Source organism: Calidris pugnax, unplaced genomic scaffold (assembly GCF_001431845.1).
Source record: "Calidris pugnax isolate Ruff unplaced genomic scaffold, ASM143184v1 scaffold44, whole genome shotgun sequence".
Classification (NCBI taxonomy): Eukaryota; Metazoa; Chordata; class Aves; order Charadriiformes; family Scolopacidae; genus Calidris; species Calidris pugnax.
Genome location: NW_015094506.1, coordinates 23,323,218 through 23,340,218, shown reverse-complemented (window position 1 = coordinate 23,340,218; position 17,001 = coordinate 23,323,218). Strand labels below are relative to the sequence as shown.

Here is a 17,001-nt window from a genome sequence, read left to right as displayed (position 1 = left end):
TGAAAGCAGGCATGGCAAAGATCAAACTCCTTTTGGTTGTTGGAAAGGTCTAACGTGGTCCTGACATAGATGTTCAAAAATGTGAAAGACATGAAACAGTCCTGGAAACAGCAGCTATGAATCACTTCCTTGTGTTACAGGAGGAGGCACAATGTTCTGAATGCATTTATGCTTTGACTGTTGAGGAGAGGAGAAGAGAAGAGAGGGAGAGGAGAGTTGTCTATACAAACAACAGCCTGTAGATACTCTAAACGTAATACGTACCATAAAGAAGGAGAACCCTTTGATATCTAAAAATGTCTTCAGATAGGCATGTCTTGTACCTGAGAGAAACACAGAAGACCTAAATACAGCAGGTGGTTTTGTCTTTTCATCAGGCTGAAAAAAACCCCCACTTTATTTGGATGCTCCTGCAGTGCATTAGTTTCTCAGGAAGTGGCTGTTCTCATTTAAACTAAGAAGCTACAAGGCCTCAGGTGGACACTCTCCTATTGAGCCAGCTGTACCAAAAAAAAGAGGTCACTGCCCTTAATTTTACATCACTATCGACAGTTCCCTACCATCACCTCTCTGCCCCAGGCAATCACCCCGTTGAGGTCACAGCTCAGCCACCGTAATTAGTTTCAGGTAAAAGTGAAGTTAACCTGAGCCTGATTCTGCCTGAAGGACGATGTCAGGGTCAAAGAACGATGTCAAAGAAGTATTTCCATTAATTGAGGAATAACGAGCACCAGGTCCTGTTACCTCTCCTGTTACAAGAGAGCTAAGCAGAGGAGAACCTCTGTGAAAGCCCAGGAATAGCCACTGTCATCTGTAGCCAGCAGAGGGGCCTCTCTCTGGCTTCATATTTTTAATTGCCTCCTGCAGATTTCTCCCTTTCACTCAGCCTTGTATGGTGCAGGCTAACAGGAGGCATTTTTCTTTTGTAGAAAAGTAACAGCATCTTCCTACTACATTCTGCAGGTGGCAGTAGGAAACCCTGCAAACTTCTTAATTAATGAAAACGGGACTAGTAGAGCAGCAATTACACACCTAAAAACCATTCTGCGGGGATTCTGGCAACTACTACCTTCATTCCAAGCTAAGCCTTTGTAGGTCCCCACAGACACTGTGAATGAAGTACAGGCATTCCCTAAATTTGGTGTCTGCTGCATGGTCTCCCATGATTTCAGGGCACTCCATGGTTAAGGTGGTTCCTTCCATTTTTATGTTCCTATGAGTTTTACCTCTATAGTCCCTAGACAAAGTTCTTACTCTAAGATTTTGATTCATGTAGGTATTCTGTTAAGTCTATCTCCTAAGCACCCTCTGCCCCCCTTAGTACCTTCTTAACAATAAATATATTCTTAAGTCCCACTAGTTTCTAGGAAAACCATTTACTTGAGCCTGGCCTGAACTGGCTGGATATTTTGAACAGGAGCCAAAGTTCTTTTTATAAAATGAATGCCCTTTTTACATTATATACAGTTTTTTCCACCCTGTTTTGCCCATGAAATGAGGCAATGCAACTTGTAAAATGTGCAATGAATTAATACGGGTAGGAAATGTAAGATTAAGATGTTATGCTCAGGAAGTATATGCTCTTCCTTCTCACACTTCTGCATTTGAATTTCTTTCCAAATGATCAAACATTGCCATCTACTACAGCTGTTCCAAGACTTTGATTGCTATTGCCTGTTTACCTCACTTTGGTTGGTATGCCAGTCTCCTCTGCTGTAAATAAGACAACTATATCATCCCTATTGTGAAAGACCTGCTGAGCAATGATCACTATTGTTCCCAATCACATTCGCTTTCTGCATTTTTTATTGAAATGCACACACTCAAATGCAGACTTTGAAGGCACTCCATTTATGAAACGGTCTATAATCCAAACTCTTCTTAGATTAATTCTTCTTGACTTCTTCTTTTCAAGCCTCTTTTGTCATTTTTATAAGAAGTTAACTGCACCTGTGTGGGGAGAAGAGAGAACTTTCTAATCGTCATTCAAAGCAGTGAAGCTGTGCAATAGGAAACCCATGTTCCCAATTGATTTAACACTTTATTTTCTTCTTTGCCCTTCTTAATTCATTCTTATTACTCTCTTCTTTCCTTTTGGCTCTATGTTTATCATGCTTTCATCATCACATGCTATTTTAAATTAAATAGTAGAGTCTTTGTACAAAGATTTTCTATGAATTTTTGCAACTTAGCACACAGATCCAGTTACTGATACACTCTAGAAAACAGACTGCAATCAAAGCTGAAAATAGTTTCTTTTAGTATCAACCACTACAGACATCATGTCTCGGATCTTCCCCAAGTTTGTGACTGTACCACTTCACTGTGCATTCACACAGATGCACTAAGCTAAAAAGGCAAGAGAGAAGCTCAAGTCTTCATTTTGAAAATGTTCATCTGGTGCAGTTTTTCCATAGAATTATAAATCACTATAATCAAAACCAAGTGGCCACGATGCCTAACAGGAATAATTGTATTGATCTGCAATTCTGCAACAGATTACTGCTAGTACTGACAAGAGTCATGTATTATATGCAAGTTTTAAGTGGGTAGGATTTCAATATATAAAGGAGTCTTGTAAGAAAGACAGAGAGAAACTCTTTACCAAGGCCTGTAGGGACAGGACAAGGGGCAACAGTTTTAAACTGGAACTTTAAACTGGGCATAAGGAAGAAATTTTTTATGATGAGGGTGGTGAGACATTAGAAAAGGTTGCCCAGAGAGGTTGTGGATACCCCATCCCTGGAAGTGTTCAAGGTTGGGGTGGACAGGGTGTTGAGCAACTTCATCTAGTGAAAAATGTCCCCACCCATGGCCAGGGGAGTGGACTAGATGATGTTTGAAGGTCCCTTCCAACTCTTCCAATCCAAACCATTCTGTGATTCTATGGTTTTATTAAATCAGGGTTACACTTAGGATCAAAAGCGGGGCTGGAAGAAAGTGATGAGTCAGGCCAACGCATGCAATCAGAAAGGGATGTCAAAATAAAGGACTTATTGCTGCCACTGTGGGTCATCAGACTAGATTCCAGTTCAGTGAGCGTAGGGGTCATTAAATTAGATTTAGGATCTGGCAGTGGACTGATTGTTAGCCAATTTCAGAAGGCCTGCTAAGGCAACTAGTTACCTTTTGATTTGGAGCAAGCAGAGGTCCATCAAATAAATTTTAGGTCAGGGTTAGAGCACAGTTTAGCGTTCATAAGGGTAAAAAAAATGGTTAAGAAAAGAACCACTCAGATCCAGAGCAGGCTGCAGGGTTGTGCGTTGTGTTATAATCTATACTCTGCTAGACTCACTCTCTGCTTTGGGTAGGTGAAGGTCACTGTGCTTTTGGCTACCATTAGGATCATGGTGTTTGAAAACATGTTGGTAGGGGTTTTACAAAAGTTGTAACATCTAACCTTAGAAAGGACTGATGAATAGCCTGAAGAGAGGTACAGCTTTCTAACAGCATGTAACGTAACTCAATTCGGCTGGTGCACAACTTTCCCCGTTACACAGAATTCCCATGACTTGACAGCTCTGCGCATCTGCCCGTTTACAGCTGGGCCTACACCACACCACCTCAGCGCAGGAGGAGGCCGGAGCAAAGGTGATGTCTGTCGATGTACGTTTGACAGCCTGAAGTTGTCCGATGCTCATGAAACAATCTTCAGGGCGTATCGACTCTGTATTTCTGAAAGACTTTGGAAGCCCTCGGGAGGAGGAGGAAGAGAGCACCACAGGGAGGTGGCTGTTCCGAGCCACAGGCAGGAGATCCCCAGACACTGCCAGGGGACGAGGCCGGGACTCAGCGCTCGGCTCCAGGATTCAAGCCACCAGGGGACAAGTGTCTTCACGCATTCACCGTGAGGATGTAACAGCAACGCTCGGGGGTGGCAGCTCGGACAGCGGCAGGTCATGGTAGGGAGCGCTGCGGACCTTTCCACCGCAGAAAGAAGCCCAGGGCGACGGGCGGAGGCCCCTCCCGCCGCCGCCTCACGGCGCTCCCCGCCGGGGCCTCCGCCCGCGCCGGGCGGGATGCGGGGCGCTCGCAAGCGGCTGTGCTCCGCCTTGATCGTCGCTTACGGCCTCTTCTCCCTCTACGCGGCCTACACCGTCTTCCTCCGGCCCCGCCGCACTGCCGCCCCCCGCCCGCCCCACCGCGACCGCCGCGGCCCGCGAGGTGAGAGGGGCGGCGGGGCCGCTCCGAGACGCCCTGCCGCGGGCAGGCCGGCCTGGCCCCCGCCGCGGGGACGGGGGGCGGCGGGTTTGACGCGGGGCCGGCGCGGTCTGTCAGCTCCTGCCTGCGCCAGGGAGGCCTCGGCGCCCTCCTTCCCCGCGTTGCTTGTCCCCGGCCTGGAAAGCCTGGGCCAGGCCGAGGGCAGCGCTCTGGGGAGGGGGGTGGGTGCGGAGGCAGCCCCTCAGGGCAGAGCGGGGCCGGGGCCGAAGGTTTCCCCTCGCCGCCTCCGCTGGCGGCGGCCATTTCGCGGGTGCGTTGTGAGGCAGCGGGGCCGGTGGCGGCGGGAGGGTTTGTCAGGTGCTGTTTGACATACTCTGAAGAAAATCCCTCTCTTTCTAAACTTGGAAATCTGTTCTTTTCATGCCGATTACGCCTTTGGGGTTTCCTAGATCATGTTGCCGTGGGAAACGAGGAGTGGAATCCATGGGAAGGGGACGAGAAAAGCGAGCTGGTTGCTTCGCAGCAGAGATATGAAGCCAGTCTTAAGATGATAAAAAATGCACGATCTCACCCAGAACAAACCAGTCTTAGAGTACAGATTTGGGGTAAAGCAGCAATTGGTAAGCAGATGCAGTCAATGTCTGTTAATCCCTCAGCCTTTCTGATACAGCACTTCTCTGCTATGTTTTTAATAGCTGAAATTTATGTGTATGGTAAGATAATATGGATATCTGTACAGAAGGAGCATTAAGGAAGTGGTAGTGTTACTCAAAATTTTGTTAATACCAATGTAAGAGGAGTTAGATTCCAGTTTCTTTGTATCAGTTCTTTTCAAGGCTGTTTTTCTCCTCTGTCAAAGAAAATGGTTCAAATGGCAGAGAACCACAGTTGCTTTTTGAATCCAGTCCTGCTTACAGTACAAGGACAGGCCTCTTACTTGGTTATAACAGAAAATTTATTTTGTCACGCTTACACGTTGTGAAATAAAGTATCATAAAGTGAGAAATAAGGCACTTTATGTGCTTCAGTGGTACTGCCACTGATGAACTTGAAAATTCTTCTATTGTGGAATACACCAAGTCTCTACATAAACTGTGGGCCAGGGCCTCTCAAGCTCTTTAACTACTGATGAAAACATACCATGGTCCTTATTTTAGCTTTTTTGAAAATGTAAAATTTCCAGCTTCAGTTGAACTTTTATGCAGTATTGTAGAACACGTTAGTATATTACATGGTGATGCATTCTCTCACAAAAATTTGATGTGTTTCACAAAAGCTTAAGAAAACTCTGCCTGTCATTAGAATGCTGTTTAGCACTTGCTCATTTTTAAGCGGTGGGAGATGTTAATGTGGTAGTATGGTATATTTTCATCTACTCATATTTTGACAGCCAAAGAATCTTTTAAAATGCCTCGATGTGTGAAAAATTCATCTTAACTAATTCCAAGTCATACAAAATTTGGGAAACAATGGCCACATTGTATAGGAAGCTCTGATGGTTTTTTTTCCCCAAATTCTTATGTTGTTATGCTTTTTCACTTCCCAGAAATACTTTATTTGCTGGGAGTGTAGAATAGGCAAGATCCGTGCATTTAAATTCTCTGTCATATCTTCATTTATGTAGGTCTTTACCTGTGGCAGCATATTTTTGAAGGGCACCTTCAGCCAGCTGATGTGACTGCACAGTGGAGAGAAGGAAGCCAAAAAGCAGGAAAAACATATTTCAGGTACTAACTGCATGATGTTGACTTCAACAATTGTGTTAACTTTAACAAATGATGCATTGGAAAGTTCAGGAATATGGTAAGATGCACAGGTGCGTTACTTTGTCTATCTCAGAGTTGTAGGTGTTTAATATCAGTTGCAAATACTTTAATTTTGTTATGTTTTGATAACTGAGGAATATGCACACAACTTCTCATTCAAAATTATCACAAGGAACGCCATGTTTATTCATGGAAGTACACGCTTGATAAAACCAGCAAACTGTAACCCAAACTTCTCGCTATTAAAAAATAGAAAACCAGGGAGTAATTTAATCTGCTGTTTTGTGAAGATTTGTGTATTTGAAAGAAGTGTGGAAAGACTTCAAAATGCTGAGAGGGAAGGCAGCCAAGACACCTCAGAGTGGGGGAAATAGAACCCTGAGAAAAATCTTAAGAACTGGGGTTTGGGGCTGACAGTTGACTGAAAGAAGCTTGGGGTTATGAGGCAAGAAGATGCCTCCTGCTATTTGGTTTCAGTTGCATTCAAGGAAAAGGGACTTCACTCATTCATTCATAAATAGTATTGTATTAAAACCATAATTTGGTTCTACTTACAACAAAACCAGCTTGTGAGATCTAGCATCTGGCTAACTACATGACTTACAAAGCTTAATTTTATATGTAAAGGAAGATGACACTTGAAGCATTGCTTGCTTTCAAAAAGGATTTTGATCTGTCATCATGCATGTTCTGAAACTGTTGTCAAATGATTTATATTATTTAGTGAATGATAAAGAGCTTTTCTCCAAGGTCCTATTCAATGCCACTTTTAAGCCCTTCTGTAAAGATACAGTGAAAGCTGAAGGATTTTCCATCTGTTTGGCCAATGTGCCAGTCCCCAGTTGTAGCTCTCTCATAACATTTAGTCACTTGCACCAGGACCCATCTGTTAAAAAAAAATTATTTAAAAGCATAAATGACACACTTCAGTGAATTTAAATTCTGAAAAATATGTTGCTTCAGAAAGGTATCTTTCTTCACACAATAAGACAGGGGTTCTATTTGAAATTTGCAGATAATGTTTGAAGTAAATATGTGATTGTGAATTAAAAGTGTTTTTTAAGTGATCACAGAAGTTTTATCACTTTGAATTGTTTATCAGTGTATCTGACTGTGTACATGGTACAGGCCATAGAATCTTCTCAATAATGCCTGCATCACATTCATAAGTGATTAAAAAACGTTTTCTAGAAAGAAATGCTGGCTTCTTTTAACCATAGCAATTATTAAAGTGTCTGTCTTGCATCTAGAAATAGACAAAATGACATATTCTTTAAAAGAAAACCAAACTGTATTCCTTGACTGCAAATATAACCTGTCCTACAAGATTAGGAAATCAACTATGAATGATGCTCCTGCATTGTGGTAGCCTCCTTCAGAGACCAATAGAGCTTTCCATTGGATTTGGAGAATGGATACAATACTTTCTTTGAAAAGGGAGCAATCCTATAGTTACTGTGGTGGGACGGGACTTTTTTGTTTCCGAAATTAAAATCTCAGAAGCGTTAGAAATAATGACATTCTACCAGATAGAATGTCCTTTTGATATGGACCTGAGGATTTTTTTCAAGCCCTTGCTTTCATGTTTATAATATGAAAACAATTTGTTGCACTTAATGAGTCTGTCACTTGATTGATTACAGTTATTTTCTCTCTGGTGTGCCTGTTTCAGATGAATAATAACCTCACATGGTTACTTAGGGTATATGCATCTCTCAGAGAAGGACTTCTATACTAATATTTAAATATCTTCTTGTTATGTTTAAAGGAATCAGGGATAATAGAGTCTTTATTTTAACCAACTTGGGTGCTAGGTCCTATGAAAACATAAAGTTTAGTACCAGCATAACAGGCTGAAGTTTGACAGGCTAGTGGGAACTTGTGCAAAGTATAGAAAATATGCAAATATAACAGTTATTTTCATTATTAAGTTTCTGAAATGAAATAGCTGAAGTTCTACTTTTTAGTCAAACTGGAAATGTTATTTTGTATTTTTTGTAAGGAAGAATTAGTACATGATTTTGGCTGCTCACCTGTTATAAGATTTTTAGGATTACTGTTTTCTTTATTGCCTGGCTGAGGTAAATTATCTGCATTTGATTACTAGATGAGGCTAGAGGGAACTAGCTGAGGTGACATATTTGGAGAATATGTGCTGCTGTGCAGTTTTTTATGGTAAGTCGAATGATTGTTGAAACATAGAGCTCTCATGAATATTTTTAAAGAATATCAAATCTAAAGACATAAAAATGCCAAAATATCACTTGAACACAGTTGCATGAATAAGCCCATTTCGTATATTTAGGATGGAGAATACACATATTTAATTCAAATTTTGATGGCTTCAAGTTTTAACTAAATAAGGTGCCTAAAGAATAAAAAAAGTACCAACTTCTACATGAAATGCAGGGACATTTATTTAAAAGCAGGGGTGGAGAAGGAACTGCATAGCTGTGGGTTCCAGTGACACATTGGCATATTCATACAAGTAGGAGAGCAGGCTTTAGCGCTTTCCTTGGCCTGAAGCAATCACGTCCTTCTCTCCTGTCATCTAGGAGGATTTTGTGGAGCAGGGAGTGCCAAACTTCTTATCTCTTATCATTAAATAAGAGCATTCCTAAATTTCTGTTCCACTGAGGGTCACACCCTGTTCAGCACTGCCTTTCCCCAGTCCCCATTAGCCCCAGCTGTTCAGCAGCTCTTCGGTCCCATTCGCCTGTCCTCCTTATGCAAACTGATCTTGATTCTGCATCTTGATTCGTGTCAGAATGAGAGCATATTGCACAACAAAGTGAACTGGCAGAGATTTCTATGACTGCCAAAGGATTCTGCCAAGAATAGCTTGTGGCAATTTAGTTTCCTTAATAGTCATTGATGAAGCCTTCTGAAAATCCAAATAGACTATGTCTGCTGGACCCACTTTATCTGTATTCTTATTGACATGCTCATAGATCTCCATCACATTGGTGAGACAGGATTACTCATTTCCAGCAGTGTTTATCCCCATATGTGATCAGTGATCATACCTTTTGGTAAGATCCAGTGATCTTACTATTTATTATAGGCTCTTCCAGAGAGGCAAGCCATATTTCTCTGCTCCACAGTCCTTTCAAATTGTTTTTATAGACAGGAGTGACACTGGCAGACCCCTTCTGTCAGGCACAGTGTCACTTCATAACAATACCTTTGCCAGCAGTTCTGCAATTTTCATATTTATGTTCCTTGAGAACTTGCAAGTGAATGCCATCCAGGTCCACACTCCCTATTTGGTACAATACTTATGGTGTTTTACATTGTATTTCTTGCTGAAGAGAATGAGTTAGGCATGGGAGTCTTCTCTGCTATGGCTTTGTCATCTCTTTTTAAATCCTTTTTAAACTGTAGTCCTCAAGTAGTCTCTCCATTTCTATAGTTTTCCTTTTGTGATATTTTTTTATATATTTTGGTTTTCATATATTTAAAGAACCTTTACCTGTCAGCCAGATCGTCCCTTTATAAGGTGCTTTTCATATTACTTTCTAGCCTTCATTCTCTGTTTGCATTTTGTCAGCAGTATTTTATGAGCTTTGCTGTCCTTGTTTGGGCAAGTTTTTTATTGTTTTCAATTCTGACCTTTGCACTTTGACAGCTTCTCTAACTTTTCTGTTATGCCGTATAGGTTTGGGGGAGTTGGGGGGTGTTGTTTCCTTTTTGGATTGAGGCACACAGTGTGTCTGGGCTGCTTACACAGTGTTTTTGAACAGCCTACAAACTGCTTGCAAGTTTCTTATTATTTGGGCTCCTCCTTTCAGAGTTCTTTTCTTTATTGTTTCATTTTTTCATTATTGTTTATTTTCATTATTCTTTATTGTTTCGTTTTCATTATTGTTTCATTCCTTTATTGCATATCACGTGTCTGTACGCTGGATATATTTGGTGTGTTCTCTCCTGCTGCGATGTTAAACTTAATCGTATTGCTATTGGAGGGAACAAAGTCAGGAAGACTCAGTCTGGAGTAGCATCTGTTTGTATGGGTTCTAAGACTAGTGAGGAAAAAGAAAAAAAAGACTTTATAGGAAGCAAGTAATTTATTGAGTCCAAAAATACAGTCTCTCATATGTCATCCTGATGAGGCATTGATCTAGCCTTCTTGTGAGTAGTGAAAATCTCTTAGGACTACTGTCTTAATTTTGCAGCTTCTGTAATCTCCCTTACATTTCCCAATCCCTGTTGTGTTCGGACTGGGAATTACTAGAACAGCCTTAGCACTGTGTTTTTATTATTCAAGTGTGAGATTTCCATAGTGTTTCTTTTTGCCCCACTGTAACTTCATGCTGTTAAACTTCATATTTTCTGACACCCGGGTCATTTCTTCCCCACCTGTACATCCTGTTATTCCTATAAAGTTGATGCCCTCACAGCACTATGTCCGGAGAGAAAAATCTTTTTCCCCAGGTCTCTTTTTACAAGGTGACCATTGGATCAACTACATATCCTGTTCACTATTTTAGGCATTCTGATGCTCAAGGTGCTCTCTCTTAAGAATCCAAGTTATCTTTTCTCATTGTTTGTTAAACTTCAGATTTAAATCTTGACCTGACTTAGATTCACTCTATTAAAAGTCTTTATTCCAAACCATTGAGTCTCGTGAATTTTGGTTCCAAAATATGCCACTCCCACTGAGCCAGGAGTTTTAGAATGTGCTAGCCTAAGGTCAGTCTGCTTTAGATATCCTCACTGGAGTAGTTTTTACAGCTTACTGTGAGTTTTCTTTTCCTCATGACGCCCTGAAACTAGCTGTCAGTCTCAACCCTCATGAGTTAAAACTCATGCTCATTCTAAATTAAGTTTAACTGGTAGCTGAAAAACTGCAGTAATGCAGAAGACCTAGAAAACTAATATTTTGTTGACTCCTGGGAAAAAAAAAAAGAATCGCTAGGTTTTTTTTTCCCTTCCACTCTTTCCCAAGCTGTATGATCACTGCTCCTTTGTGTTCAGTCAATAGTCTGTTAACACAGCAGTTAACTGAAGAGCAGAAGCTGGCAAACACTAGTTTGTTTCATTGCAGTTCATAAATGGCTGTTGCCAGATGCTTGTAAATGATCAGTGATGTAGTAATTTTGCTACATGATTGAAATTCCTCTGTTAAATAAATACATGCATGCAAGATCTAGAAATGCAATTTTCCACCTGAAACGTTGCTGCTAACTAGCTTGTATCAAAGCATCAAGGTTGACCTGAGTCACACAAGCAAGTGTACATTTAAATACGTAGCTCTTCTGTTCTAGATTCTACTCAGCTTGAATATGGTAGCAGTTCTGATTTATTGACAAAATACCTTATTATCATTTAAGTCTAACCATCCTTCTTTTTCCTGAGTAAAGATGAAGGCAGCCTTATTCCTGTGTTGGAGCTGTAGATGCTAACAACATAAATGGTTACAGTTGCACAGTTATTTTGCAGTATATTGCATTTACTTTATTGAAGAAAAAAATATCTCTGGAGTACAGACTGTATGGTAGGGATGTTTAGGGGATTATGGTCAATAATTTGTCTTAAGATTGTTTACTGTTTGTATTTCGCTTTTTGCAGCTTCGTCACTGGTCCCTCTGTAGTTCCTGGCTACTTCTCGGTTGAAGCTGAAAATGTTGTGCTGGTTCTGAATGGAAGAGAAAAAGCAAAGATCACTTACGCCACTCAGTGGTTGCATTACGCACAAACCTTAATTCAGACTCACAAAATCCAACATGTAGCGGTTGTGCTGCTTGGAAATGAGCAGTGCAACAATGAATGGATTCGCCCATACCTGAAAAGACACAGAGGATTCGTAAATCTGCTCTTTGTTACATATGACTTTGCGTTGGTAAATGAAGAAGATATTTTCCAGTGGCCTTTAGGAGTAGCTACGTAAGTGCTATAGACACAAATTACAATTGAAAGTTAATTGTTATGCATGAGGTGTGGAAAATATGTCTGAATGTTACTGCTGATACCCAAAACAATTATAGTAAGTAAATTGTAGAACGTGATCCTATTAATGATTTTCTAAATCAAGCATTGGAATATCTGGAAATTGTATTTAGCAATGAAAACGATAACAGAGGAAAAGAATGCTAAGATTTAGGGAGCTTTAAAAAAATGAACCTATATCTTCTAGGGTTTTCTGTTTGTTTATTTTTTCTTCAGTAAATTTGCTCTTGAGATTTATCATAACTGCTGATGTAATATGTGCCAGGGATGTGGGAATTTAAAAGGTATTTATGTAATTAGGTTCCAACTACTGGAATTGGTATTGGGGTTTTTTTAAACCCTCTTGTGGCTCTCAAAAGGAAATTGTATGCCTGACATTTGAAATTAGTATACCTGTAGTATATCACAGTACTGTAGTCGGGCTTAACTGCTTACTCACAAAAATGTTTTTGTTAATACTTACTGCTCAAACTATTTCTGTGGAGTATTCCACAGAACCGCTTGATTCAGTTAGTTACATTTTTTCCAGCTTACTCCTTGTTAAGAGAGTTAATGGTGTTTTAGCTACTTATCATGGTGTAATATAAGATGAAAAGAATACAGGATTATTTTCATATCTTGGGTTGAATTTGAATTCAATATCCTGTATTTAGCCAGTTAGCAAACTATGGAGTTTTTATACACAGCTTGAACTTGCTCACAGTGTGATTGAAATACACTACATTTGGGTTCTTGATAGTGTCAGAGAATTGGTGGCATTGGAAGTTCCTAAGCAAAAAGAAGTTGAGTTTTGGGATGCCAAGATTAAGGTGACAGATAATAGAAAGCAACAACAGTTAACAACAGTAATCCAGCATGCAGAGCTGAGTGGAGAAAGATAGATCAGATACCAGAAGGGGGTTCTGCAGCCCTTGTACACCAACAGTTGTCAAAACTGTGGTTAAAGGTACGCAATTGGGCAGATTTTCCCAATGAAGAAGGAAGGTGAAGGTGTAGAATCCTGCAAAAATATTTGGCATGAAGGCAAAATGGTTTTCATAAAGTTAATCATGTAGAACTTACAAAAGGACTGTTCTGTCAAAATTTGGGAAGGTGAAGAAAGAGAACCATTAATAGTGATGAAGAAATCATTGTGAAATAAAGTAGAGACTACTTTTGAAACCAGTAAAGAATTGGATCGGGGCATAGGTTTTCTTACCAAAAAAAAAAAAAGAAACAACAGGGGAATAGAGCAGTTATCCTTTAAAAATAATAGCATTAGAAAGAATATCTGTCTTAATTTGAGAATGCATAGGAGCAGAAACATTTTTAACATTCATCTATTCAAGAGAAAATACTAAATTTATGTAATGAAAAAGTTAGTTCCAGCCATTCAGCTGAAGCAGTGTTTCACTAGCTGTCATGCTCACCAAAATAAGTGATGTAAGATTTAAGGAATCGGATGAAAAAAGAAAAATGCTGGATGTGGTGAAAACGTGTCTGAAAGAATGAAATAACAGTTTACATTGGATCCCAGGATTTTACATTGGTTTTGTTACGTCCAAAAAGGCAAGTTAAATAGCTTGTATGATAAGCTGTTTAGTAGCCAAAAGATTAGATTAATGAAGTCCACCCAGGTCAAAGTGACATTTTCCTTTGAGAGGTTACCAGTGGTATTTTCAGTTGATATGCGTGCCCAGAGATTAAGGTAGCTGAGACTTAAACTCCATAGTTACCATTAACATGGCTGTTTCAATCAAAACTAGTGGTTGCACCAAGAACAGCTGGTTTTGAAAAACCTTGTTTCTCAGGGACATTTTGTAACATGCACACATAGCATCTCTGATGTCAAAAGAAGACATAAGTATTCTGGAACGTCTGTGAAGAGAGTGATGGGAACAAGGGGAATAAAAGCCAGCTTTTAGGACAGCACTTGCACTGGTTTACTTGAGGGTCCATCGTGATAGGTGTGAACTGTCAACAAATAGGTGCTTTTAGTCTTAGAATCTGCTGCAGCAAAGATGAAATGGTGCAAAATGCTTTTTCTTTGACATAAAAGATACCATTATCTAATGTGTGCATTGTTTTTACAGCTACAGAAATTTTCCAGTTGTAGAACCCAGCTGGTCAATGCTACATGATCCAAGATCATATCTGTGTAATTTCCTAGGAACAGTTTATAAGAACTCTTCCAGGGAAACCCTAATGGAAATTCTGAAGCAGGATGGGCTTGATAAACTTTGCTGGATTGCAGCCAGAGAACAGTAAGACTTTGATTTACTTTGTGAAAATATTCAGACTTTTTTGCCTAGTTCATTATTGCCAATCCTTTCCTGACTGATAAAGAAATAGTACAAATAAAAGTAACCTGTCATCATGGAGATTTGCCAAGTCTCGGCAAAGAACAGTGCCAAGACTCTTCATATAGGTCTTCCTAATGTAATGGCCTTTCTATTGCTGTATTTCAGATAAAGCGCTTTTTTTTAATACATAGAAAAATCTTCTATGTATGCTACATATAAAGACCATCTTTTTTTTCTTGTATGCATTTGATTATGGTGGGAGAAGAAATGTTTGTCTTGCACCTTGTGCATATTGATGTGTTACCAGAAGAAGGAGACAGCTGTATTTTGTTGAGTTCCATATAAGAGAGTAGATTTAATCTATGTACAGCACGGCTTTTTTTTTTTTATTATTTCAAATAGATAGAACAGATCTTTTGACTAACAGGAGTAGGGTTCTGATTGTATTTCTTATATTTGTTAAGCAACAGCTGTAAAATGTTTGGCAGCGGGCACATCAGGTAGATGGTTTCAGGTTAACAGGCTGCTTTACATCCTGCCTTCTGAAGAGCAGACCTCTACTGATTTAAAGTATTCAAGGCCAAAAAAATTCATTAGAGTCCATCGAGTGTCTCCCTGTATGTCTATTTCTGAACTCTGCTGTGAAGTAAATTGACATATGCGTCATCCGAGTCATGCAGAAGATTTAAAATAGTTTCAATTTGCCTCTTACACTTCTGAGTATTAATAATTTCCTAAAAGGACCATATCAAAAAAGTGTTACAATCTATTTTCAACAGTGATATTTTCAATAAATTTTTTGAAGACTCTTTATTTAAGACTAAAAGTAAAGGCCTATTTATTGTGCATGTGATATAAAATTTTTAAATTGACAGCATTTTCAGATTTTATAAATAATTTAAATTAAAGCATGTGTCTATTTTTTTCATTGCCATGCCTGTGGGAAAAGTGTTAATTTTCAGTCCCTGTGCTTTCCTAGGTGGCAGCCTCAAGAAACAAATGAAAGTTTCAAAAACTATCAAGATGCCCTGCTGCAGAGTGACTTGACATTGTGCCCAGTGGGAATAAATACAGAATGCTATAGAATATATGAAGCTTGTTCATATGGATCGCTGCCTGTTATAGAAGATGTAATGACACCGGGTGATTGCGGAAATTCATCAATGTACCACAGTGCTCCATTACAATTATTAAAAACCATGGGGGCTCCATTTATCTTTATTAAAAACTGGAAAGAGCTTCCTGCTGTTCTAGAGAAAGAAAAAAAAATGAGCTTACAAGAAAAGATTCAAAGGAGAAAAAAGCTTATGGAATGGTATCGAAACTTCAAAGCATGGATGAGACAGAAATTTATTAATACTTTGGAAAATTCATTTTTGCCCAGTGATAAAGGATAAATTGTCCCTTTTGAAAATCTAGAATAGATTGAAAGCTTAATTTCCATTAACCTTCCGAGGAAGCTTTTATACAAAAGAAATCTCAGAGGGCAGATGCATTCCTTTTGAAGTCAACAGAACTGCGCTAGCTACGCCAAGAGCTACGGTTGGCCCTCCATCCTTGGCAATTTTCAGAGAGGTTGTTGACTTTGCAGGATGGTAGTCTGTAAGGATGACAACAATTTTATTACTGTTTTAACAATTTCCATGTTGGTGTGTGACCTGATAATTTTTTTTTAAATGAGAATATCTTTGAGCATGTGAACTTGTTAAAATCCAACATGAGTATGACTGTTGTGTTTGAAGAAAAGAAAAGAATGAAATCTGTATGGTACAGAGTAATTTATTATGTAGACTAAAGAAGACAGGTATGATTATAGAAAATTGCCAGATTTTGCACAATCATTAAGATACATCCTGGTAAGTGCTTGTTTTGAAAATGTGAACTGTTTACTTGATTGACATTTTATTTTCAAGAAAGTGGCCATAAAACTAAACACTGTGGAATAAAAATGTGTATTTCAAGGTAAAAATAGAGACCTCTTTCTTAGAAGTATTTCATAGCAATATGTTTTCCCTTTTAATTTCAGTTATCAAAATTGCTTTTTTTTATTTCCATTTTGTCTTGGGACGTATCTTTCTAGCAGTTCTGCTGTGGGAGCATTCATTACCTCCAGTTACAGCTGCACATTCTGAACACCAGGCCTTCAACATTAATTTGCTTGTAGCTTACCTGACTTCTCAAAATCTGCTGGAACTTGTCAAATCTAAAAGACAGCGGGAGTATTGCATGTTTATGGTACTACATGGACAACAAACAGTTTCAGTGGGTTTTGTTAAATGTAGCCAAAGGGTCTGTTGCTCTTCTTTTACATCAGAAGTGAGCGTGTGCTGTTGTCTCCAGCGTGTTTGGCTGGGCAGAGTTACTGCGTACACAACATTGGCATACTGAAGGGGATAGAATAGCCAGTTTCTGTCTTCAAATGTCAGTATGCCATATGGATTCTTTCTCATGCAGGAATTCAAAAGCCAGTGCAGCTGTACTGCTCAGTAATATTAATTTGTGTAATGATACTACCTCATTTTGGAATATGTATCATTCAAGAGCACTTCCATGTTTTTTTCAGTTTTCTTGCATCTCTTCAGTGTAAAAAAAACAAAAAACAAAAACCAACCAAAACAAAACAAAAAAACTCCAACAACAAAAAACACCTGGAAAAAAAAACACTCTCCAAAAACCAAACAAACCTAAAACCACTGTGTTTTAGTTTGCTAACAGCGGATGATGTTCACAGTGGCTGTCTAGATCTGGAATAAGGTATGTTTCAGAACACCAGGATTTTTAGAAGCTTGCAGTCCATATGCTTAGCAGATGCTCTCAGAAGACAAATAATCTAAATCCAAATA

The 17,001-nt window shown here is 39.3% G+C and overlaps 1 protein-coding gene across 2 annotated transcripts; it reads left to right on the top strand.

Annotated features, from left to right (window-relative positions):
• Positions 1–3,688: 3,688 nt before the first annotated feature.
• Positions 3,689–16,134, top strand: TMEM5 (transmembrane protein 5). Of its 2 annotated transcripts, none has more exons than XM_014963198.1 (6): positions 3,689–4,164; positions 4,611–4,781; positions 5,786–5,888; positions 11,499–11,813; positions 13,949–14,119; positions 15,138–16,134. In XM_014963198.1, exons 1-6 carry the CDS (start codon positions 3,900–3,902, stop codon positions 15,553–15,555), a joined length of 1,443 nt encoding a protein of 480 aa, XP_014818684.1. In that variant the 5' UTR covers positions 3,689–3,899; the 3' UTR covers positions 15,556–16,134. The 2 variants fall into 2 exon arrangements, with proteins under 2 accessions (XP_014818684.1, XP_014818686.1); XM_014963200.1 differs by lacking the exon at positions 3,689–4,164 and adding an exon at positions 4,440–4,471 and having other exon boundaries at positions 15,138–16,133.
• Positions 16,135–17,001: the final 867 nt, after the last annotated feature.